Source organism: Natrix helvetica (genome assembly GCF_964273705.1).
Source record: "Natrix helvetica genome assembly, chromosome: 2".
Classification (NCBI taxonomy): domain Eukaryota; kingdom Metazoa; phylum Chordata; class Lepidosauria; order Squamata; family Natricidae; genus Natrix; species Natrix helvetica.
The window spans coordinates 217,681,670-217,707,572 of NC_138552.1; the positions used below are offsets into that span (position 1 = coordinate 217,681,670).

The window sequence follows — 25,903 nt, forward strand, 5'->3', positions numbered from 1 at the left end:
GAGCCGAAAGGTTGGCGGAGGCGAACAAAACCGCCGAGCGGAGGGCGCGGCGGAAGAGTCGGTCGGCTCTCTGCTGCCCCTTCGCTGTGCCGTGTCCCCGGGGCCGCGTGAAGCAGGGGCAGGTCGGCGATGGCGTCCATGGCGGCGGCGATCGCCGCTTCTCGTACGGCGGTCCTGAATGGGAACCGGCCGCTGGACGAGCGGGAACGTAAGCGCTTCAGCTACTTCTCTTCGCTCAACCCCATGGCTCGCAAAATCATGGCGGAGAAGGAGCGCATCCGCGAACGCTACGGGCCAGACTGGGAGCGGCTGCCGCCCCGCCAGCAAGACGAGATTATTGACAAGAGCCTGGTGCAGCCCAACATCCAGGCCCGGTACGCGGCTCACCGAGGGGCAGCCCGTGACAACCCGCCTCCGGTCTGCTACCCGAATCTGCGCCTCAATACCGGCCAGAAGGTGGTGCGCTTCGGGGACGAGGTAAGCTCTTGTACGCGGGTCGGTCGCTCTTTGCACATGTACAGAGGGTAAGCAGCGTAATGTTGCATTTTGGTTTTCCCGGCCCCGGCTTGGACGGTCCTGTTTTGAAGCAGTCGTGAGTCACCTGTGCGTCGAGGTGGCATCAAGGAAAAACAGATAAGGCATGGAGAAAAGATTTCGGGGACACAAGGTAGTATTTTTAAAAGGGCTAAAAGTATCTGGTAGGGAGGCATGTGCAGACGGCTGTTTTCCTTTTACCTTTAGGCATTACCTGACTCCTATAATAAAGTTAATTCGGCCGAAGTCGGTATATGTAGACAAGATGCATGGTTCCATCTGGGTTGGAGAGTTACAGTCTTCCTCTGACCAGATCCAAACAGATGTGGATGGCTATATTTCACATCACTGATCAGAATTGCAAAGCAAAACACATTAAAAATAAACCAGATACAATTTTACAATTGGTGGTGGGCTCATCAGTGGATAATTAAAGACTGCCTAATTTTACAGGCAGTACAGCAAAATCCATCTATATTCAAACAGACCGAATCATAACAACTGATAACAATTGTAAGAAAAAATGGTCAGAATTTCCTGGGGTGGTGGTGGATGTTACCAGGTAAGGAGTTATAAGATGGGTCCTTGGGTACCTTATATAGAGAGTACAGTGTAGCAGGACACGAGCTATAGTTTCTGCAGTCCTTGTCCACAGGGGCACAGTCTCAGGTCATATGTGGAGGGGGTTTTCTTCTAAATTCCTTTGGGTATGCGTACTTTGACATCAGTCACTCTGTTTTCAGTGGGATTTATTCAGATGGAAGAGCACGCCACAAGCTCTGTGCTGTTGAAAAGTTCTGGCATCTGTAGAATGTTTATTTTCTGCTCTGCAGGAATTAAAATTACTTTAGATTTCCAAGAATCATTAAATACACAAGAAACAGCCTCCTCAGTTTTTAACTGTTTACCCCCATTCCCATTCATTTTGTTTTTAGTGTTAATCCTTACAATTTATCACACTCTTCATTTTATTGTGTATCCCAGTGATCGTTGTCACTGCTAGTGAGTACTTGTAAAATACCTGATTATTTTACTGTGAAAACAGGAAAGTGTGAAATCATAACAAAAACATTAGTAACAGTCAGCGTAATGGCTGCACTGTTTTTCCAAACGAGATTTCTGTGAAGAGATTTCTGTGAAGAGATTTCTGTGAAGAGCCGCCACTTCTTATGAAAAACAGGCTAGTTCGTATGGCTGAATAAAAGCTTAATTTAAAGGTGATGAACTAGGGCAGATACTCAACATCCTTAGAGTTTACTGTACTTGCTTCTTATTTTAATGGAATAAAAGTGAAGCAAAATGTTGATTGCCTATTTCCTGGCTCTCAAAAGATGTCAAATCAAAAGGTGAGGCTGTCTTAATAGATTTCATTTACACTAATTCCAGTTCAGGCAGTTGAGTTCTATCTCTCTGCATCTGGTTAGATTACATTCCATGCATAGATACAACAGAAATCATTGTATGGTGCTATGGCTATGGCTATCAAAGTGGGTTTTTTTTAATGGGTGCATACTTGTATGCCTTATATTGATATCATTACAGCATATGAATCAGATTTGCTGTGTTGTGATTTGCACGTTATTTGATCCTGAAAAGAACAATGTGTTGGAAAGCCAGATATAATGTAGTATGTACACTGAGATCATATATGCACCAAAGATAAATTCCAATCACAACTAGCCAATAAAGAATTTTATTCTATTCTAAAATGAAATGAGAATCTCTTGGAAACTGCCTTTAAAGGAAGGATGGATATAATGGTTATATAGTATATATAACATATAGATATAGTATTTATGTTTAGATAATAAATATAAACTAAGAACAAGTAGAAATGGTGACTGCTAAGTAAAAATATTTTACAATTGTGTTATTTTCAGCTATGAGGCTTAAGGTTTCAATTATCTTTCATTTGACACAGTTGCTTTTCTGTGTCTATTTGTGTGCATTTAGAAATCTATAAGTTTTAAAAAACAGAAATAGGCAATATAATGCTCCTGGGCACTAATGTGTGCCTTTTGGCTCATTTTTGGCATATAATAGGCTCCATCTGACTTAAAATATTCTTTTAATTTTAAAAAATATGAAGCCGACACTATTCTCAATTATTATTCTTACAAATGCTCTTTGGTTCCAGATAGGCTCCATAAGTAATCTTGGAAAATAAAAGTGGTTGCTAGCTGCAGTCAAGTATTTGCCCACCTCTCTAGAAAAAGGCAAAAGTTTAAGGTAGTATGGGGTATTTCGAACATAAAGGATACAAATGGGCTGTTTTACCAGTTTGCTTTTTGGTAAATGGGTGTTTTGTGACTAGTTACATCTAGCTTTCCAACTATTTTGTAAACAGTAAATTCTCCCCACAGAAGACCAGCCAAGACATACTCTGAAAATTCTAAATCTGGCCACCGATCCAAACAATTGTGGAATTTATATATTGCAGAGTTTGGTAAGCATTAAGATGCCACAGGAGTTCTCAATGTTTTTTTCAATAATAGGACAATGGGATTATCAAATATTTCAACTATATTTTAAGACATTAGGTACTTCAGATTTTAATTCAAGATAACTTGGGGAGGGCTTTTTTTCATTTCAAAACATCATCTCCCATTTTGGGCATACTAGTTAGGAATTCTGAGAATTCCAGACCTCAAACATCTGGAGTACACCAGATCGGGGAAGGTTCTTCTAGTGAATTCTGTGCTTCCTTAAATGCCCATTTAAAAGATACAGTACAGTAAAAGCTAAGAGCCCTATGGATATTTTTGTTACATTAGTAAAGCTATACCTATAATCTTTCAGGAGTAGAAAACCAAAAAGGAGATTGTAAAGTTAAAAATAATTGGAAAGAAGGAAAGGCAGTGCTTAACTTAGCCTGCAAATTCATTCACAGGAATAAACATTATAAAAATGGCCTGCAAACAACTAACTTGTTAACAGCAGGTGGTAGGAAGTTACTGCTAAAATTAGTATTGTGGAATTGTTTACGTTTGACTACAGGAAGCTGACAATCCTTTTTGTGCTTCTCCCCACAAAAAATGTGAATATTCCAGGCTTGGGTATTTTTAAAACACCTAAAATTGATCATAAAGTTACTTCTTCATCATCATCATGATAACTGCATTTAGTCGCTAAATGAAGTGGGCACTAAATGAGAGCTACTTGTAAGTAACATGAAATTTAAAAAGATGGCAGGAAGAGCAGGGAGGGGAGTGGTGATCAGCTAATTGGCCCAATAGTCCCCTCCAGTGATGTACTCCCCTATTGGGTCCCCAGGCAACCATCAAAGCCAGTTGTCCCCAGGCCAACCATCAAAGTCTGGAAGGAGAGGTAGATGGGGACAAACCTCACCCTGGGGGTTAGGATATTCCAGAGACCTGACGTTACAGCAGAGAAGCCTCATCTGTTCTCCTGGGTAAATACATTCTTTACTGTTTTAAAATATGTGTTTAATTGGACTAAGTAAGAGAAATTGTGAAAAAGCACAGTTGAAATTATTTTTTTAAACATTGAGCATGGAGGAAGCTTGATTATGTGGTGGCTTTAACTTATGCGAGATCCTTTAACTTCTGAAAGATCAAGTAACCAGGGCTGAGGTGTTTCCTGTGGTTAAGATCTATAATAGTTTCAAAACTTCTCATTTAGGTTTGGAAGTAGGAGTTTTAATTTACGTGGATCAATGAAAGTGCAGTCAGGGAACGATAATTACATTTGCCTATCTATAGTATGTCTTGTCGTATATATCTCATTACTGTATGCATATACAGATTTTTGTTTGCTTATTTAATTCAATTTATATGGCCACCCATCTCCTTATAGTGACTCTGGGTGATTAACAGCAATTAAAACCATAAAATAAATAGAAATAGCGTAGCAATAGCATTTAGACTTATATACCACTCCATAGGCTTATATACCACTGCACTCTCTGAGCACTTTACAAATGTCAGTATATTGCCCCCAACAATCTGGGTCCTCATTTTATCAACCTCGGACATATGAAAGGCTGAGTTAACCTTGAGTTTTTCAGGATCAAACTCCTGGTTGCAAGCAGAGTTAGCCTGCAATACTGCATTCTAACCATTGTGCCATCACGGGTTCTATCTCTGAAAATGCATATAAATACATAAATATATCATCAGTAGCTGAAATAAACAACAACCAGTCATCATCATAAATTCCTCATGGTCATGAGTGATACTCCAATTCTTATGCTCAGGATCACAGCCATGTGTTCAATGCCTTACAAAAAGCCAACAGCATTGGGGCCTATCTGATCTTCAGAGGGATGATGTTCCAAGGGGTAGGAGCCACAACAAAAATGTCTGTCTTTCTGGGTCCCGCAAGATGACATTATTTAAGTGATGGAACCCATTATATGCAGATAAGTATGTTGTTAGTATTACTTAAAAATAATGAGAATTTTTCACATTTCTGGGATCTGATATCAATTATACTTCCCAGAAGAGGACATCCTAATTCTTTGGGACTGGAGAGCACATTGGCGTTCTGCGAAAATGTAGTGGGTACTCTCAAAAATATCAGCTGGGACTTCCATGAGGGAAGAGTTACATGTGACTGATTAAATGTATAGAATAGGCATAGGAATAGGAATAGGATAGAATAGCAGAGTTGGAAGTATTACATTGTTGTTTCCCAAAATTGTTTTGCTGGAAAAGTGGACGTTCTTCCAAACAAAGCAGGGGGGCAGCAGCTACCTTTTTTATTTTTTAAGAATATTTTTTGTATCTTTTTGAGGCTCAGATGTATTTGTGGAAGGCAGCAGAAGCTGATGGTTGGCATGCCAACTTCCCATAATCTGGTGAGCCTTCTAAGTTTATTGTAGCTCCTTCACCAAGAATATAAGTGGTTCCCAAACCAGTATGGTTAACAGTATATGCTTCAATCTTCTTTAGATAGCCTCATCTCCAAAAGGACCATCCTAGCCAATCAGCCAAAAGAAAGCAAAGCTGGATAAAAGAGAGATAAGCAATGTCACAACTGAAGTCTGTGTATGCACAGTTTGGGAAACTACAGGAAATCAGCACAGGTGGTGATTTTCTGGAACGTTATATAGACAATTATTTTCTCAAACAATTCGATTAATCTGAGAGCATAGAGAAGTGCTAGTTTCTGTTGGCATTTCTGATGATTCCTGGGGCAAGACATTTGCCGAGGACAACTGTTGTGCTCTTCTAGATTCTTCATGCGTTGGAGTTAGAGTTTGGATTTTGCAGAAAGGGAGGAAATTGACCCTAACAGAAATACATAGGACCTGTTACCTATGCAAAAGGGATTAACACATTTTTTAAAAGTTCAAAACAACAAGATAACATTTTCCTAATTTATAGTATAAAGAGGAGATATAGCACAACCAGACATATAAAATTTTGTTTTATTGCAGCCAATTTCAGTAGAAGTTGTTTTATCTTTCCAACGGAGTTCATTTCCTGCGTTGGTGCATCTGGTGGAGCTGACAGATGTGTGCACGGAGGCTACATCAGTCCAGCAAACTCAGAGCTTTCAAGATTGCCTTCCAAGGCATGAAGGAGAAGCTGCAGGAACATAGCTTAGGGGTGGGCAAAAGGGCTCTGTGAGTACTGAGTGCGTATCTCTTTTCTTTCTCTTCCTCATCATTCTTCATATTTTACTAGTAGTATTAAAATGCCACATAGAAAACCAAGTGCTGCTGCTGCTGAAATGCTTTCATAGTGATCACAGAAGATTCTTTTGTGCTTTGGCTAACAGAGAAGTTATTACTATCTGTGGTGGATGGTCTGCACTTGGTATATGTCATTTGCTATTCCAAAAAAGTGAAAGAAAGATGCCAGTGTCTCCTCTCCTGTCTTTCTGTTCGAATGCCCTTATTGTAACACTAGCTGACTTATTGTAACACGTAGCTCCGCTAGGAAACTATGTGATCCGGGCTTGATAAATCGACACTTAACAGCTGGAAAATAAATGAGTAGTTACGATTGCCTCACCTCTCCCCTTCTGTCCCTCAGGTTTGCCCCATTGATCCTCTCCTATCCCCTTCTCTCCCTCAGGCTTGCCCCACAGAAGCTTCTCCTATCTTATCCCCTTCTCTCCCTCAGTCTTACTCCTTAGCATCAGAGCGTTTTTCAGGTGGGGAGGGGGAATAGAATGTCTAAACTCCCAGCTCGCAGGCCAGATGAGTCACGCGCTGGCCACGCCCATGCCCATGCAGTTGGAAATGGCAGTTGGAAAAGAGTTCTTTTCAGGTGGGGAGGGGGAGTAGAACGTCTAACTCCTTAGCATCAGAGCGTGTTAATAATACTATAAGAAATACTAATGATCTGATGGTCATTTTGAAAAATCCTTTCTTAGCGAGCACCTAGAAGCCAAGAGGAGCATACATGCCAAATTTCAAGTTTGTAGGCTTTACGGTTCTGGAGATTTTGTGATGATGCATGAGTGGTATTTCGCTTTTATATATATAGATACTGCCTGGGTGACTTGTAACTAGATGCAGACTTTTCTGTGCTTGATGCTTTACTACTGCTGCTGGAACCAGCATGTGATCGTCTTTTGACTTAAGGAGTAGCCTTTTTTTCATGGATGTGCCAGCAGAGATGTTCCTGTTCCTGCCCAAATAAAAACCTAATTTCTGCTTTAGGGGAACACTCCATATCTTTCTACGTCATGTTATTTCCCTGAGGGATTTATTCTAAGTTGTCTGAATGTGAATCAAAGACATTAACTGTTTCCCTCTTCTTAGTTCAGCTCTCTGCCTTGTTAGACCTCAGCAATTTTCCAGTAAATAAAAGCAGCAAGGCCACTGCTGCATGACGGCAAGACCACATCAGAATCAAGGGACCCTTCATAAGGTTATCATGCATATGCCAAGCATAATGAATTGGGGACTTTGACATTCCTCAGCGGCATGGCCAATGCCGGAGCAATTCTTTTTTTTTTTTTTACCTCCAAGAATAGTGTAAGATAAGAGCTTGAGAAATAGAGTTTTATGATGAAACTCTCCAAGCCATTAAGGAAAATATCTTGATAGATCTCTTCTGGAAATATTTTTAAAAAAAATCTTGTCATTGTGTGACAACCGTGTTTGAGCTTAGCTCGGTGCAATAAACTGAAACTTGCCTTTTTATTTTTCAGTTTTAGAAACTGTAATAAGGGAACTTCAATATGAGTATCACAATTCACAAATAAATACAAAGCCACATACAGAGTACTGAATACCCAGGAAGAATAGAGATCAGATCTACATCTGATACAGGGAGCATGCTCCCTGCACTATATCCCTGTACAGGGAGCAAAAAATAGTAAAGTTTTCTGGGGAAAGAATGTTACTCACTGCAAGGTTATTGTTGATTGAGTAATTTAGCTGTTGCTATCTGAGGTTTGTAGAGATTTCCAGAATAATTAGAGAAAATTAAATATGGTATGCCCATATTAAAATAGGATTGTGCCCTGAAAACTTTGCTCTTTCTCAAACTCAACATTTTTAGCCATTCTCAGCTTTTAATAGAACTAAATTTATTCTTCAAAATAATCAAGAAATGCAAAACATTTAGGAGATATGTTTTGGAAGGGAGGGAGGGAGGAAGATGAAAGTGTCCAAACCAAACCATTGGCAGAGCTGCTCCGGTGGACAAGAAGAGGATGAAACCAAAAAGTTTGACAGTTTTTGAATCAGGCTGTTTTTTAAAAAAGATTCCAGCCCAACCAAACATTAAAAAAACCTCAGTCAGGAACTGAAACTAGAATAAGAGAAGTCCTTTACTTTGATAAAAGAAGATAGATCAGGTCTGTCTGAAAGAAATAATAATTTAGGGCAACTATTAGACATTTGTCAGCTAGTCAAGCTTGCGGCTTAGGTACTAAAAATCCCTCTTGTATAAAATGATTGAGAAGGATCTTATGGATGTTAAACATTTCTGGCAGATGTTGAAGATCTTGACAGATGAAGCAGTCTCTGTATCAATGGTATTAGCAAAAAAATCTTGGGACAGTAACTTGATGGATTATCTAGTAATGAGACTTAATTATCTCTTCTTTGAATTATATTTGTCTGAAAAGGACAAAGTTCAAAATTCCAGGCTTGCAAAGTTAAGTGCAAGTATAATTAAAAGTTTTTTTAATGAACGTTCTAGAAAAAAAATATTCAGGAAGTTTACAAGTTCAAGCAAATAAATTAAGGAGGAGGCAGTGGTTTGTCAAGTAATTAATCAGATTATTTTACAAAAACAATGCATTTAAGCCTCTTACAGAAGAGTATTTGATACAAATTGGGATTTTCATTTAAACTTATTTATAAACTTAATAAAATAGGAATAATTTGTACTACTCGGGATATGAATAAAACTTGAAGAGGTCACCCCGATGCTAGAAGAAGGAATGACCTTACCGATTAAGGCAGGGGTGTCCAAACTTGGCAACTTTTAAGACTTGTGGACTTCAACTCCCAGAATTCCCCAGCCCCTGGATTAAGGCAACCAGATGGCTACAAAAAGAAGATTTCAACGGAAAGAGGACCAAAAGGGGAAACTATAATAAAATGAATTTGTTAGACTGAATAGTTAAAGATCTAGTGCACTATTAATTGGAAAGTTAAGAACGGGGAAATTGACAGTTAAAATTCAGGTAGGCTATGCTTTGAAGAGGTTAAACCGTTGGTAGGCAGGGAAGAGGGGAGAATTTTCTCACTTAAGGTTAGATTTTGAATGGATCATTTGATTCTGTAAATGGGGAATGATAGACTTTAAATGTTCTCATGTAAGTAACAAGTCCCGCAGTTCTGAGGTTCAAAAATATGTGGAAACTTTGTCATCGATCACATTTTTCCCCTATGGATTTATTTTCTAAGACAAATATTCAATTATATACATGAAATGGAGTTTAGTCTTCCCATTGGCTTACTTTTTTGGGAACATTTGTTTCTTCTTTCATCCCCTTTTATTTAGGTTGTCTTACTGGTGGAGAATTCCAGTGTGTACACAATCTTATCGTTTTGGCTGGTCTCAAAAAAACCTTCCCTTGACTTCTATTTTAAGGTATTCTGGATGATTCTGTTCCTTTTGCCCTGAAAAAAGTATGTGCTTATTGGTGTGTTTTTGCTTTTATTTCAGGATATCACCTGGCAAGATGAGCATTCTGCTCCTTTTTCTTGGGAAACAAAGGTAACTTTGTGGAATTGTTATATTTGCAAGAATTGTCAGGCTTGTTTCGTTTCAAAAACACAGAATGCAGTAATAAACTTCTGCTTTGGGGCCCAGAGGTAATTTATGTGTGATTTCGTGGAATATAGGTTTCAACAGCAGAAAAATTGTGATTTCTCAAAATAAATTTCAAAGAATAATAGTGATAAAAAATAATACATCTTACCCATTTATCATCTGAGGAACAAATGGAAGTACAAGAAACCCTTGTTTCATGCTCACAATGTGAAATGTATTTGTAGAGACACAAAATAACTGGACCAAAGTCATTGTCGCTTTTATGGTTTAAGCTGGTCTACTTTTACAGATATGGAAAGCTAATGACTTTCCAGACGTTGCTGAATAACGCCCCACATCTTTCACCATTAGTCATCCTGGCTGAGATTGCTGGGAGGGATTCAGCCAGGCGGGACAGTGATCTGATTTGGAACGAAGTAGTTTTCTATGTTTTTCAGGACCTACGCTCTGAATATTGGTTCCCAAGTATTGGGTTAAGAAGGTAGCCCAAAGCTGCAGTGAAAATTTTTACACTGTCTTCCTTGTCCCAAAGGTGCTTTTTCAGGAGGTAACTGGACTTCCTTGTTTTTTCTTTTGAAGGCGTTTTGCTTCTTATTCGAGAAGCATCTTCAGCTCTGACTGGATGATGGGGAGTGGAAGGATTTATATTTATATTCCTTGTAGACAGCTGGTAATTAGCATCCTTTTAGAGGGTAGTTGAAGAACTTGGAGGTTTATCTGTGTCCTCAGGGTCGCCTGAGTAGTGCTCTTGGTTCTGAATATAAATATAAATCCTTCCATTCCCCACTGTCCTGTCACAGCTGAAGAAGCTTCTTGGATGAGAAGCGAAATGTCTTCAAAAGAAAAAACAAGAAAGTCCCGTTGCATCCTGAAAAAAAGCGTCTTTGGGACAACCACGACCAGGATGACTGAGAATCTCTACAGAGTGCCTTCCTTGTTTTTCTAGGTGAAATTGTGATTGAAAGACCATTCCATGTAATGCGGGGCCCTCTTCGAATTGACCGTTGGAGTCCCAGATATTGCTTTCCTGTTTTATTCTCTCCCTCCATCTTTGATAAATAATATTGTATATGCATGAGCTCTATGGCTAGCACTGTTCCATTTTCTTTCTTCTGCTTGACCGGCATTAATTTTGCTCGAGGAAAAGGGCACAACACATTTCAAATTCTAGAACTACATTGTATATTACAAGCAGTCACATGCTTTCTGCTGAAGATTCGTTTCCTAGAATACTCTAATTTAGGTGTAAAGAATAGAAACGTGGTAAGGAAGAGGCCACACGTCACTCTTTGCCCTTCATGTCTTATTGCAACGGTTAGCCTCATTTGAGTACTTCAGAATCATATATAAAGTTCTGAAACATGGAGGTTGGGAGATCAAGAATCATAATTACTTTTTAGCTTTATTTGGCAAACCCACTGTATTAGTAAATCAACATCTTCAGAATAGGTCTGTCCAAAAATGCATTGGTGTCAGTCTGTCTGTCTGTGCCTGTCTGTCTTTTTTGCTGATATATTTTGCTGATTGCCTTTTGTTTCTTGACAGTAATCATTTGTCTCTACAGCTCTCCCAACACAGCCCTTGGCAGCTGGTTGTTGATTGTAGATTTATGTTGGGGAAAACGATGCTTTAAAATGAGATGAAATAATGCTTCAAATGTGAAATAGATACACGGATTTCAAAATTGACTCTCTTGTTCATCGACAGGACTTAGCTGGATGAAAGTCCTGGGATCATTCCCAACCTGGTGTCCTCTGGATTGCTTCAGCTACAGTTCACATAATCCTCAGCCATTATAGCAAAGGCTCCCCTAATAACCCAGTGAAAGCAGGATCCTCCTAACCCTGGATCTTCTGTTTCTCTCTGCCCTGCCCAGTGTAGCTAGTTCTGAGGACTACAAAGAGTGGAAACCAGGGGTGGGATTCAGCCGATTCGGACTGGTTCAGGCGAATCGGATATTAATTTTAATCTGGTTCGGCGAACTGGTAGTTACAAGAACGGGCTGACCCTGCCCACCCCTCCCCTCCCCTCCCAGGAGTCTCCACGTGGCCCTTTCATCATGCCAGGTAAGTGCAGGGCCCTCATGGAGACTCTGGGAGGGTGAAAAATAGGCCTATTGGAGGTCCGGAAACGGGTCCATTTCCAGCCTTTTTTGCCCTCCCGGAGGCTCAAAGAAAGCATCTGGAACCCGGGGAGGGCGAAAATCCCCCCCACTGCTGCCGTGGTGCAGGAAGCTACCTAGGCCAAGCCCCCAAGGCCATGTCCAGCCAGCAATCGGGCAGAGAACTGGTTGCTAAAAATTTTCAATCCCACCCTGGTGGCAACACAAGAAGATCTGGAGGGAAACTTCTGCTGATCACACATGAATAATGATAGCAAGTGCATTTTTTAATGTTTTTGCATAAATAGGACATCAACGTAATCTGTTCTTCCTACAACTAGATAACAAAATCCAATTTAAAAATGAGTCAAAAACATGTTATACTTGTTCATATATTTATTGAGGAAATGATCCAAAGCTTCATATTTGTGTTCAGCAAAAAGTATGTGAATCTTTGCTTTCAGTAACTCGCGTGGCTCCCTTGGGCAGCAATAGCTGCAACTATATGTTTCCATTAGCTGTTCATCAGTCCTGCACATCCAGCTTGGAGGAATTTTATCCCTCCTTACAAAACAGCTCCATCCAGAGATGTTCAAACAAAAAGTTTGAAGCAAAGCATTTTAAGAACCACAGTGTATCCTTATGTCAACCTCCTCCATTTTTCCATGTGCATATTCTTTTTTGGAAAGCAAACTTTTTTTCTGATTGCCTTGGCAAAAACATACGCAGAGTGACTAAACACAAGAAAACAACGAAATAGGAAGACAGATAATTGCATGTTTTTCGTATTGTTTTTAAAACTTAAATGTACTATTTACATTCCTATATATATGGAATACCATCGTTATGAATTTCAGTCTTGTCTTATTTTTTCTGTCCATTCCTTTGGCAATGGAAGGGAGAATTCTTGGAGCAGTTCAGTTTATAGTTCTAAATAAAAAAATAGTTTGAAGAGTTGCCCCATCACCAGGAACATAGTTGACTAAACTCCTCAAGGGCCTTATCTTTGGTACAGACAGAAATTCTTAATTGCTGGAGGAAGTAGGCTAGGTTCATTTAAGTTGCTTAATTCTGAACTTAGATCAACTAAACACAAATGCTATGTTCGCATAAACCATAATAAATATTATGGTTTAATAAGGTGGTTTGCTTCAAGACAGCACATAAAACAATAGTTGCCTGCCACCGAATCACAGACTATTTAATCCCATTTTAGACAAGTTTAAGGCACTGAGTAAATGCAGCCATAGAACAGCTTTCTCTAGCAATATGGACTCCAAGAGTATCAATGCAGCCTGCTGTAGGTTTTTATTTAATGACTCTTGGATATAATTTTGCTTTGTAGAAGTCTAGGTTCTGTTTAAGGTTAGGGCTTTTGAACATTTTTATAAGCTCCTGTCCTTCAGGTTTTGTTTTACTTTCTCCTCCACCCCCATATTTCTCTTCTGTTTTGCAGTTGCCAAGCCAAATAGCTTGTTTTGGCTCTGTACGCTATCTACTTCATGAAATACTCTACATTCCCCACAAGCGCATAAGATATAAAAATAGCTCTTTGGATTCTTGTGGTATTCTCTGGTTTTAGTTCAGAGTTGAGTATGTGTCAGTTCAGATCCAGCTTGATTCAGCATGATGGGAGTCAGCCTTATAATGCAACTCATACATGCTGGAAGGGATGTCAACGATGGGATATGGAGCCTGCAGGGCAACGTCTGAAGGAGAGAGTGTGCAACTTCCACAATCTTTTCTTTTGATCCATGGAGCATCTTTCCCAGCTTGGGCATCGTCTCGATAAGTCTGGCCAGTTTTGGGAAATGGGAGAAACTGCAAGAACCTAGTGTCTAGGTCAGGGGTGTCCAAACTTGGGAACTTTAAGACTTGTGGACTTCAACTCCCAGAATTCCCCAGCCAGCTGGCTGGGGAATTCTGGGAGTTTAAGTCCACAAGTCTTAAAGTTCCCAAGTTTGGACACCCCTGGTCTAGGTTGTTGAAGTCTGTGATACAGCTGATGAAAAATATTCAGCCATGAAGTGAATTTAATAAAATTTCCTGGGAGAACTAAGACCTTCACATATATTTCTTCCATGATGATCAAGCCAGGATATAAACCAGGAGACAGCAACCTGTGGCTCTGGAGCCGCATGTGACTCTTTCATCCCTCTGCTGCGGCTCCCTATTGTCAGTCAGTGCCACAATTTTGAGAGGAGCTTCCAGTTGGCGGGGGGGGGGAGCACAGTGTGCCAGGAGGAGACTCTATGGCAGGAGTGTCCAAACTTGGGAACTTTAAGACTTGTGGACTTCAACTCCCAGAATTCCCCAGCCAGCCATGCTGGCTGGGGAATTCTGGAAGTTGAAGTCCACAAGTCTTAAAAGTTCCCAAGTTTGGACACCCCTGCTCTATGGTTTTCCGGTCAGCTCCACAATTGATAGGGCTTTCAGTTAGGACAGATAGAGGAAAAAGAACACTGTGCTAGGAGGAGACTCTATGGTGGGAGAAACAGACTTACGGTCAGCTCCCGTATTGAACAGGGAGCATCCGGTTAGGACCTTTGTGGCTCTTTGAGTATTTAAGGTTGCCGGTCTCTGATATAAACAAATGTCATTGATGGTGTGACTAAAAGATTCAAGGGTATCAAAAGGTTTTTTTGGCTTAGAAGACCCTTCCCTACCTGAATGCCTCTGTTATATGGATTTAGGCTTCCAGGATGTCCCAGCTGTTCTGATAATTGCTGAGAATTCTAGGAAATGATGTTGTTGTCATCATCCCCCATCACAGGTGTCCCAGGGATGATGAAAGCAGGTCTAGGAATTCTAGAAAATGTCTTAATGGGCAAAGCTGCACTTAGCATTTGTGAATGGAGTTACAGCTGCAATAGACAGGACACATTATGAATTATTGGAATTATTGGAACTGTGTTACATGCATCGGCAGGAATGAGATTTCCAGAAATTCGATTGGAGTTTTGGGAGGAGGTTGGACATAGTCTTTGTTTTTTTAATTGGATTGTTATACACTACGGCTTTGTGCTTCCTTGCTTGTGCAACAACTGGCAATTGACATTATAATTTGAGAAGGAGAGAGCTGTGTGCATCCTAGAACTTTAGGTTACTGTAGGAGATGACAAGGCTGAGCCCAGAGGAGGGGTGAAACGCATAATCAGTCATGAGTCCCTTTGCACCCACAAGAGATCTAATTCTAGCCCACCTTGAATTCCTTCTATTCTTCTTTCCCCCCAATTTCCCTTAGCTGTTAGTAGTTTAGATACTTGTAGAGAGCTTAAGCAATAAATCTTTATACCCATTTGAACTTTCTGGATCTCCTGATTTCTCTGGTGCTTGAAAGTTACTCATCTCTTCTAGGTGATCATTCTCAGATTAATACAGCAGTGGCAAAAGGGTATATTGTTGGAATCTTTTTCCATTAGGTTTGTTTTTTCCTTTTATATATATATGTAAAGTACTAGGATTTAATCTTAACTACTGAATCGATATTTAATTGGGCAGAGTTGGGAAGGAAATATGTTTTGTGTTGTCTTTTGGATTGGAGAAATATTGTAGATAAAGTATTCAAGATGGTTTTTGACATGACTGAGCATGCTTACATTTTAAAAAGTTTTCTTTTAAAATATGAAAGGAAGGATTTAAATTCTTAGTGAAATAAAAGTATGGGTTGGGAATTTTAAATTTAAATGTATATCCAGACTAAGTAACTTGTCTTGTTTTGATTCTACCAATATTTCTCCCATATCCTTGCCCCGGTCTAAACATAGACTGTTATTCCATGGCAGAGCTCTTAGCGATTAATTTTTTCTTTAAAAAAAAATAGCATCCTGGTCTGGCCAGAAAATTCGCATGGCAAGATATATATATATTGCCTTGAAACCACAGGAGTGGTTTGTGTGAGAGGAAATGACTTTTAGATATCTTGGACCAAGACTATATTTCTGGAGAGCATGATGGATGAGAAAGAACTTCTTCAGTAACTTTTGACCAGACAGTGTCAATTGAGAGCTGTGTTGTCTTTTTAAATTTTACTGTTGTGGTTTTTTTCCCCCCTTGTCCAGAGCCACTAAATTATTGTTTCCATTTGAACATTTTCTGCATTTTTTGCATCACGCTAACAACTCTTAAGGAATGTGTATTTTGTACTTAAAGAATTCTGGGTGGGCAACTATTTCTCAATAGCCTTACTCAGTATAACCATTGACAAAAGATTATGCAACCCGGTAACATCTGGTGTTGCTGACCTCTGATTTAGGCCATTCTTCTTCTTTTTTTGCGTATATTTTTATTATTTTTACATTTAAACCAATGCAGTACCGCGAAGTCGAAGTGACCATACATTCACATTATATACAGTTAGTCTCAAACATTAATAATTAGCCTACTTAATACATTGTCTATCCTTCTGTCCAATCACAATATATACAGTTTGTTCCAGTCTTGTCACCTTGTCTTATACCAATCATAAAATATGTTCCAGACTTCAAAATATTCTGATTCCCCTTTATTTTTAAGTTCAAGAGTGAGCCTATCTGCTTCTACACAGGCCAACACTTTTCTGATTATATCTAGCTTTGATGGTGTATTTTCTTTTTTCTAATATTGTGCATACGTTATGCGCGCCACAGTTAGTACATATATAATTATTTAAAGTGTATCTTTTTTAAACCCCTCCAATATTATACTTAGGAGAAAAATTTCTGGTTTAAACAAGATTTGGTCTCCCACCATTTGTTCTAACCATGATTGAATCATTTTCCAATATTTTTTTGCCTCATTGCACATCCACCACATATGATAAAAAGTGCCTGGTGTTTTTTTACACTTCCAACAATTTGGGGCCAGATTTTTAAACATTTTGGAGAGCCGTGCTTGGGGAAGATGCCATCTGTATAACATCTTATAAAGATTTTCTTTATACGCCATAGCCATTGTTAGTTTCTGATTAAGTATCCAAAGTTTTTCCCACTTAGGCAATTCCACATTATAACCGAAATTTTTCGCCCAGGCGACCATAGTTTCTTTGACATGTTCCTTCTCTAGCTTATACTCCAACAAAAATCTATACAACATTTTGATCAGCCTGTTTTCTGTCGGTAACAACAGTTTATGTAATATTGTGTAATCTTTGGCAATACCTTCCTTCTTCCTATCCCGTGCAAACCTTGATTGTATCTGTAAGTAGGACCATCATTCTACTTGTACCCCTTGTGATGCCAATTCTAATCTAGTTTTGATCTCAGCCTGTCTGTTCAATAACTCTTTATATGTAACTATATTTTCTATATTAATTAAATTTGGGTGTATGTATGCTTCCATCGTATATAGCCAAATGGGTGTTTTGGTATAGTGGTCGTGTTTAATTTTGTTCCATATTAATAACAGGGACTGTCTGATGTAGTGTCTATTGAAATATTTGTGTGCAGATCCTTTTTCATACCAAAGGAAGGCATGCCATCCTACTTGGAGGTCATGACCTTCCAATTTGAGTAATCTTTTATTTCTCAACATTATTCATTCTTTTAACCATACAATACAATACAATAGTAGAGTTGGAAGGGACCTTGGAGGCCTTCTAGTCCAACCCCCTGCCTAGGCAGGAAACCCTATACCGTTTCAGGCAAATGGCTATCCAACATCTTCTTAAAGACTTCCAGTGTTGGGGCATTCACAACTTCTGGAGGCAAGCTGTTCCACTGATTAATTGTTCTAACTGTCAGGAAGTTTCTCCTCAGTTCTAAGTTGCTTCTCTCCTTGATTAGTTTCCACCCATTGCTTCTTGTTCTACCCTCAGGTGCCTTGGAAAATAGTTTGACTCCCTCTTCTTTGTGGCAACCCCTGAGATATTGGAACACTGCTATCATGTCTCCCCTAGTCCTTCTTTCTATTAAACTAGACATACCCAGTTCCTGCAACCGTTCCTCATATGTTTTAGTCTCCAGTCCCCTAATCATCTTTGTTGCTCTTCTCTGCACTCTTTCTAGAGTCTCCACATCTTTTCTACATCATGGCGACCAGAACTGAATGCAGTATTCCAAGTGTGGCCTCACCAAGGCATTATAAAGCGGCATCAACACTTCACGTGATCTTGATTCTATCCCTCTGTTGATGCAGCCTAGGACTGCGTTGGCTTTTTTGGCAGCTGCTGCACACTGCTGGCTCATATTTAAATGGTTGTCCACTAGGACTCCAAGATCCCTTTCACAGTTACTACTACTGAGCAAGGTACCACCTATACTGTACCTGTGCATTCCATTTTTGTTGCCTAAATGTAGAACCTTACTCTTTTCACCATTGAATTTCATTTTATTAGATAGTGCCCAATGTTCAAGTTTGTCAAGATCCTTCTGTATCTTAAGCCTATCTTCTGGAGTGTTGGCTATTCCTGCCAGCTTGGTGTCATCTGCAAATTTGATGAGTTCCCCATTTATTCCCTCATCCAAATCATTGATGAAGATGTTGAAGAGTACTGGGCCTAAAACAGAGCCTTGGGGTACTCCACTGCATACTTCCCTCCATTTAGATGCAGTTCCATTGAGGACTACACGTTGAGTGCGGTTGGTCAGCCAGTTACGAATCCATCTGGTGGTGATGCTGTCCAACCCACTTTTTTCTACTTTATCTAGTAGTAGGTTATGGTCTACCTTATCAAAAGCCTTACTGAAGTCCAAGTAAACTATATCAACGGCCATGTTAGATATGTATATATCTACCATGTTAGAGTGGCTGCAGTATAATAAAGTTCCCAATCTGATATGCCATGATTTAGGTCATTCTTCAAAGTAAGCAAATGGTTTAAATGTTTCGACCTCTTTTCTGACAAAACTTTGCCTATGTTTTTCGCCAGCAAAGAAGCGGGAAAAATGTTTCTTTTTTCCAAGCTAGCCTAGAATAAAGAGTTGTTCTGCATCATTTGCACCACTAGAGAATTACCATTTTTACCGCCAAGTGTAAGATGCCTTACCATAGAAACATCAGTGCTCTGTATAAGATGCCAACGAATGTTTATAGCTGAAATGAACTACTCCCTTGTCTTATTTGAACGACTGGTTGTCCACGGAAATGAACTAATGTTCATTTTTTTTTACTTTTAATCCCCTAACAGAGTCAAATGGAATTCAGTATTGCTTCTCTGTTGATCCAAGAACCGGGGACTGCAGCACCTCAGCACGAACAGAAACAGCCTAGCAAAACCGCACCTGCCCCCCCAGCCCCTAAACCTTCCCAGGGTGGTAAACCTCAAAACTCAGATGGGCTTATAACAGCCAAAAAAGAAGAGGAGTCCCCATTTTGGAAGATCAATGCTGAGCGCTCCAAGTATGAAGGGGAACAGTCTGAGTTCCATTCGCTAACCCCAAGCCAAATTAAATCCATGGAGAAAGGAGAGAAAACCCTCCAGCCTTATTACAGGCAAGAATCTTTTCCAAAAGAAGCAAGTAAAGCAGAGAAGCCTACTGCTCCTAAGCCTGAAAAAGCGATCGCCCCAGTTGTTCCCACCACACCTGTAGAACGGGAAAAGCCTCCGTCCAACCAACCTGCAGTTAGTGCCTTTGATGCTCATTCTGACCCTGCAGAGAAATTGTCATCTGCTGCAACCCAAAAGGAAGATGCCCAAAGCAATTTTGTTCCAGATTTACAAGGATTTGGCCAGGTAAGGGGCTGATTCTTAGTTGTCCTGTTACCGTATGAGAGGTAGAAAGAACATAAGCAAAAGTAAACACATAAAAATAACAACAGAAACACTGAGTCCAAGAAAATGAGTTCTGTTAGAGCAGGGATGTCAAACTGGCAACCCGTGGACCCGATGCATCACACACAAGCCACGCACACAGCAGCTTCGCGAAGAGGTAAAACGTTGCAAAATATCACGTGATGGCAACATGATGCTCCGAGTTTGACACACGTATGTTAGGCTGTTAAAACCTTACAACTGAAATCCTTTGTTTTCCTCCTGGAGAAGATCAGAGGTTAAAAATCTAAGATGGGAACATCACTATTTCACGTCTTTAAAATGTGCAGCATATGCTTATAATAGATTGCCTGAAGCCCTGCATGCTATTCTATAAACATAAACTTGATTGCCTTCTGATTTCCTGTACACGTGACATTTGTAGCAGCAGCTCCAGGGTGCAGAGGGTGTCTAACACATGCAGTGGAAGAGGGTGGATTTTTTTCCATTTGTGAGGGTAGAATCCAAAACAGCATGAAGAGCTCCTCTTAAAGGGAGTGGGTGTGCTGGAACCAAATGAGCATCTCTTCTACTTAATTACATGCAAAATGATGCACTTTAGGGCACATGCACAAGGCCCGAGTTTTCTGTAACTAAAACAGGAAAAGGATATGGGGATTGAGGGTGTGCGTCAAAATCAGTAGCTCAATGAAGATGCCAATTTGGTGCATGGTAGCTATAAAAAAGACACATTTCATGTCATGCTCAGGATTTTCGTGAAAGGAGTTGAAACTAAAACTGCTGGCAATGTAATGCCTTCTTTGCCAATCTAACAAGCATTCACACCTGGAATATAAAATAGAATGCATTTGAAAAAGGACATAATGGAGTTGGGAAAGGCGCAGAAGAGGGCAGCCAACATGGAAAGGGGACCTGAATAGCTGCCTATGAGAAAACGATGGGACTCTTTATCTAGGAGAAAAGGTGAAGGGCAGAGGACATGATTGAGGTGCATAAAATCATTAAAAATTATAAAAATAAGTAAAATATAAAAGCAAGGAGAAAGTAGGCAAGAGTTTTCAAAGACTTGAATCGTAGATTATCCAATGAAGTGTATTAGGAGAATTTTAGAACTGTAAAAAAGGAAGCACTTTTTCACACCATAACTAGTAACTTTCATGACTTGAAGATCTACCCATGGCTAGTGGCTTTGAAAGAGCTGGATGAAATCATGGACAAGTCTTGCATAGGCAGTTGGTCTTATTCCTGGGTTGAGAGCAGGAGTCATCCAAATGCTGCTTGCAGAGAACAGCAGTTTGGGAGGGACGTGCGTTTTAAAGGTGCTCAGAATTACATTGTCTGAGTTGGGCAGCTATATACATTCTTAGAATATGTCTTAGACATAGAAATCTATGTCTATAGCTTTTTTTTTTGATTACTATGAGAAACAAAATGCTGGCCTAAGATAGGCCTTGGCATGATCTTCCAAAGCTATTATTAAATTTAGATGTGCATGAACAGGTAAGAACTAATTGCACTTGTATGATGGATTTGTGTGTAGAATTACTTCCGTATCTTAGAACTTTGTTATTTCTGGCCTAATTATACCTCACATATAAAATTTGTTTAATGATTGAAGGAACAAAGAGATGACCAATTGTCTCCCTACTCCTTTTATGGAAATAGTTCTTTAAGGGACTAGTTGCTTGAAGGGTAAGGTGGAATAATGTGGGGAATTTATTTTTGTGCAAGTAAAATTGGTACTTGGTTCTGGATAACCCAGCCTCTCCGATCATACAAATATTCCTACATATTTCCCATTAAATTTAAATATTGTTTGGGTAGCATTTCTGGTAACTGGAACCTTCCGAGAAAGTTCAGAGAAGAGCCAATCATAATCTGAATATCTAAAACAGCAGAATATTTGAGCACAGCCATATATGGCTGTGGGCCACTGTGCATCAAACCTGGGAAATGTTTGATAGTTCTTTCTGCCAAACAGGATACATATGAAATTCCTTTCTAGCTGGTAATAGGAGAGAGGCAATTCTTTCATAGACTTGCTTCCCTCATTTTGGCCAGCCTTCTAGAGGAAATGTTTGGGAATCCATAAGCTAGTCAGAATGGAGAGACAACCATTGAAAACCCATTGGTGGATTTCTGGTGGAAACTCTTTGTGGAATCAAAAGCCTTCCTAATGCAGCGTATGCAGAAGGCCAGGTCTAGAACCAAACCATTGTACCATATTGTAATTTTTGCCTTGGCTATTCCTGATTTTACATCGTTTTGAGTTGTAACTACTTGCTTTCTTTTCTAAAGCAATTTTTCTTTCTTTTTTCCGCAGAGTAATGCAAATAATGTTATCCTGAAGACGGGATTTGATTTTCTGGACAATTGGTAGACAAAAACAATCCTTCAGTTGGTTTTGGAGAAAGATAAAAGAGCATCTCTCTCTCTCCATTTTGTCTTTTGGTTTCTGTTATTGGTTTTTCTGTGTGTTTTTAAAACTTTTTTCCCAGTTCTTTTTTAATGTTGCCCTTTGTACTAATACTTTTTTGTAGAAGCCTGATGAATATTTGTATTTTGAAGTGATCCAGTGTTAGAAGGGTGTGCAGGTTTTTTGGTCTTTTATTAATTGCCATTCTGCACATCATATTTGATGATGAACAAGGAATATATTGCCTAATATTTGTATGTGTGCTAAGGACAAAGTATGCAATCTAATTAGAGAGAAAATGAAGCCATCTGATAGAATACCCATATTTATTTTACACATGAATGCCAACAGCTAGTAGGCCACCATCTGTATACATTTGTTACAAGAAGATAACTTTATATCAAGCACAGATAGATTTTAATATCATTTGTCAGAGCCTTGGCCGGTATGTTCTAGGTTCTGAAATTAGTGGTCCAAAACATTTTGTGAACACACCATATGGTCTTTTCCTAATAGAGGGAAAATGAAAGCACTGAGTCCAAAGACCAAAATTCAGCACATCTCTTTCAAAATTTATTGTGCAGGATATAAATCTGCAGATATCTACATGCTTATTTTTACATTAGCCTATGACCCTTGACTCAGTTGCAGGGAGGGGGGAAATCAAGCAGCTTTAGCTAATGAGGTGCGTGCTGGGAGGGTGTGTATGTTTTTGTTTGTTTTCTTTCTGTGAAACAAGGCCCAATTGGTACACAAAACAGGACCGTTTGTTAAAAATAAAACATTTAATGAAATGTATTTAATATGTTTTATTATAAAACATAAAAGGAGAAGAAAGAGGCTAGCTTAGAGAAATAAATATGTGGCTGGAGCTGCCTTTTACTGATTAAAAACCATCTGGTAAAGGGATCTTCAGAAGAAACATAACATGAAAAATAACTAATTTGTTTGATCTCTTTTGGCCTAGCAGCACTGTACCTCATTTTGAAATTTAGCTCATTTCCTTTACCCTATATATATTTCATGAGATTTCTGATTCCTGGTACTGCTTCCCATAGTGGGAATAGGACCTGAATGCATCATAAAGATCCTGTTGTATTAGATTTTCTGTTGCTTTAATATTACACAGAAACTATTTTACATGGAGGAACACTTTAATGATGACATCCGTCACCTGCGCCTTGGAGTGGTCCAGCATACCACCGTCTTTGGCTGCACCCACAGAAATCAGCCTAGTCCAGCATTTGCAGCATCCAGAAATAGTTCATGCAACTGTCATTGCATTCCTGTAACTTTAAACAGTATTTCTCTCCCCATCACCTTCAAGCCTTAATTCCCCTTTCTGCACAAATTGTAATTTCTTCAACCATATACCAAAGGTTATTGATTTTCTGCTTTTGACCTTGAGAATCGGATTTCCTGGGAGAAGACCCAATAATAGGGATACACTGTACATGTGTACCTCTGATGCTATACGGAATTCTTACAAAGCCTATTTGGGCACTGTATCTGTTGTCAGGCTGGCTAATTGTAGCCTTCTTCCATACTAACCACTAGATAAGTGGTTCCACTTTCAGAGTTGTCCATTGTCCATACCTATGAGTGGTGTGAACTGAAAAGTCACTTCTCTACAAATCATGTGTTGTTCTGTTTTATTTCAGATTACTTCCTGCTCCTTCTGCTGTTTATATATTACTCATTAACAATGTTTATGACAAAAGTTAAGAGGTTTGTTCTGAATCTTGCCCTGAAAGATATAATGGAAAATAAGACTGGATAGTCTTTGAATTCAGTTCCAAAAATCACGCTTTGCAATGTGTGGAGGCCAGAATATATAGCACTGATATGCGCTTGTTCCTCACAGACTGGAGCAGCAATTTGGAATCTGAAACAAAGCATTGCACAATTCTAGAAAATAATAAAACAGAATTAATTGCAGAGAACACTAAAGAAAATGCTCTTTTTCAGGGGTGTTTCATTTGCCATCACACATACACATACACATACACTATTTGTCCTGAAGATGGGAGTGGGATATTTGTCATGAAGATGGGAGTGGAAAACCGCAGAAGGCTACCTTATCTTCAGATGCTTCACTTTGTCTTAAGATATTTGGATTAATTGGTTCTTAGTAACTAGCACCACATTTCCTACTGTGGAGATGTTGCTTTGGGGTTCCTGGTGCACACTTACATTGCAGCACAATTATTAGTATCATATAAGAGTCCATTGAATTGGGGAAGCAGATGTAGATAACTGACATTTTTGGAATGGCTTAACTTTTGCTACTCAACAGAAGAGGGAAGATTTTCATTAATGAAAATAAGTGCCTGACACTTGACGGCATCCTGTTTGTTGCCCTGTTTCGATGTATTTAAAGATACCGTACTTTAAAAAAAAAAGACCAGAAGGTTTATATTTAAGAAAAGAGTATTTGTTTGATACTTGAAAAAGAAACCAGTCTTTAAAAAAGAATTGACAGAAAGTCCTTCAAGCTGAAGACATTTCTGCAGTGTATTTTGGGATTATAAAACGGGAGCCTTTTCCAATGTTGTCAGCCAGAGCTCAACAGTATAAAGCGCTTTTCCAGCTCAGGGTCTCTTGTTCAAGTTAACCAATTGAAGAATTAAATAAGTGCAGCTTGGTTTGACTAGAGCTTTCCGTTTATATGTTAGCGGATGGGGGTTAATGTCCTGACGTCATTGAAGCAACATTTTTAGTTTGCTGCTATTAGGCAATGAAATAGGGCAAACTGGGCCTAATCCTTGTGTATCTATTTCCAATCCTGTTTATCTTAATGAAATTTTTGCAAGGGACTTCTTGATAGATTTTACTCATTGGAACACTGTATATTGCCTTTCTTTTCAATATAGTTTTATGGATAAACCTGATGTTTCTCCCTTTCATAGATGTTTTTATTGAGGTTTTATTCACAATTGTATATGGCTACACTTCATATCTGATTCTTAATTAAAATCACCTGACATGGACCACTGATGGCTTAACCTTGTTTTAATGTGTGTCTGTTTCTCTGTGTCTCTCTCTGTGTCTCTGTCTCTGCTTCTCTCTCTGTCTCTGTCTCTCTGTCTCTCTCTCTCTCTTCTTATTTATAGTCACGTTCTATTTGTGTTGTGATTAGCACCATGTGAGCCTCTCAAAGTCCCTTGTAAATCTTTAGGTGCATTAGCACTTTTGAGTCGAGAATTAGTTTGTAAGTGAAATATTGCCAACTCTGGAACACAATTTCTGCAGGAGCTTCTCATATCCATCAAACCAATGAAAGTAGGGTCCTGTCATAAGCCCCCCCCCCCCCCCTGGAAACATGCTAGCCATGTTGTGATATATGGTTGTGTTTTTTTTAAAACGGGGCTTGTATCATAGTGGTCTGAAGTGGTATAGAGTTTCCTGCCTAAGCAGAGGGTTGGACTAGAAGATCTCCAAGGTCTCTTCCAACTCTATTCTATTCTATAGCACTAGTGCTGTTTCATCAGTCTTATCCCCTTTGCTCTTTCCCTACTGGACACCACTAACTATAGAAAATTTTTGTATTTTGTTAATAGTGGGTAAGATTGAGTTAAAGTTAATTCGAAACACTGTCCTACAATATTTTTATAGAAAATGATCTGATTACTGGATGTGAAATACAGTGTGTGGTAATTTTTCAGTGGCAAAATCTCAGCATGTGTCCCTTTTTTCATAGACCCTTGTGCTGTTTCAACATGAAAGTCACAGCTAGAACTGTGTTCATGCCATCATTATGCTTTATGATCTCTCTCTCTCTCTCTCTCTCTCTCTCTCTCTCTCTCTCTCTCTCTCTCTCTCTCTCTCTCTCTCTCTCTCACACACACACACACACACACACACACACACACACACACACGTAATGATATAACCAAATATGACTTCACATTTCAAAATATTTAGCATACCTCTGGGATTCAGTAATGAAAACA

General features: G+C 39.3%; 1 protein-coding gene across 1 annotated transcript; it reads left to right on the forward strand.

The window, feature by feature from the left end:
• On the forward strand, positions 1-24,941 carry LOC309387560 (uncharacterized protein C1orf198). The gene is made up of 4 exons (XM_081944121.1): positions 1-477; positions 9,636-9,686; positions 18,950-19,495; positions 21,858-24,941. Exons 1-4 carry the CDS (start codon positions 130-132, stop codon positions 21,912-21,914), a joined length of 1,002 nt encoding a protein of 333 aa, XP_081800247.1. The 5' UTR covers positions 1-129; the 3' UTR covers positions 21,915-24,941.
• Positions 24,942-25,903: the final 962 nt, after the last annotated feature.

What these genes read in the sequence shown, in the direction of transcription:
- LOC309387560 (XM_081944121.1), top strand. Translation starts at nt 130, where the DNA reads ATGGCGTCCATGGCGGCGGCGATCGCCGCTTCTCGTACGGCGGTCCTG. An exon ending in TGGTGCGCTTCGGGGACGAG is followed by an intron (nt 478 to 9,635) that starts GTAAGCTCTTGT and finishes CTTTTATTTCAG; the next exon opens with GATATCACCTGGCAAGATGA. An exon ending in ATTTACAAGGATTTGGCCAG is followed by an intron (nt 19,496 to 21,857) that starts GTAAGGGGCTGA and finishes TTTTTTCCGCAG; the next exon opens with AGTAATGCAAATAATGTTAT.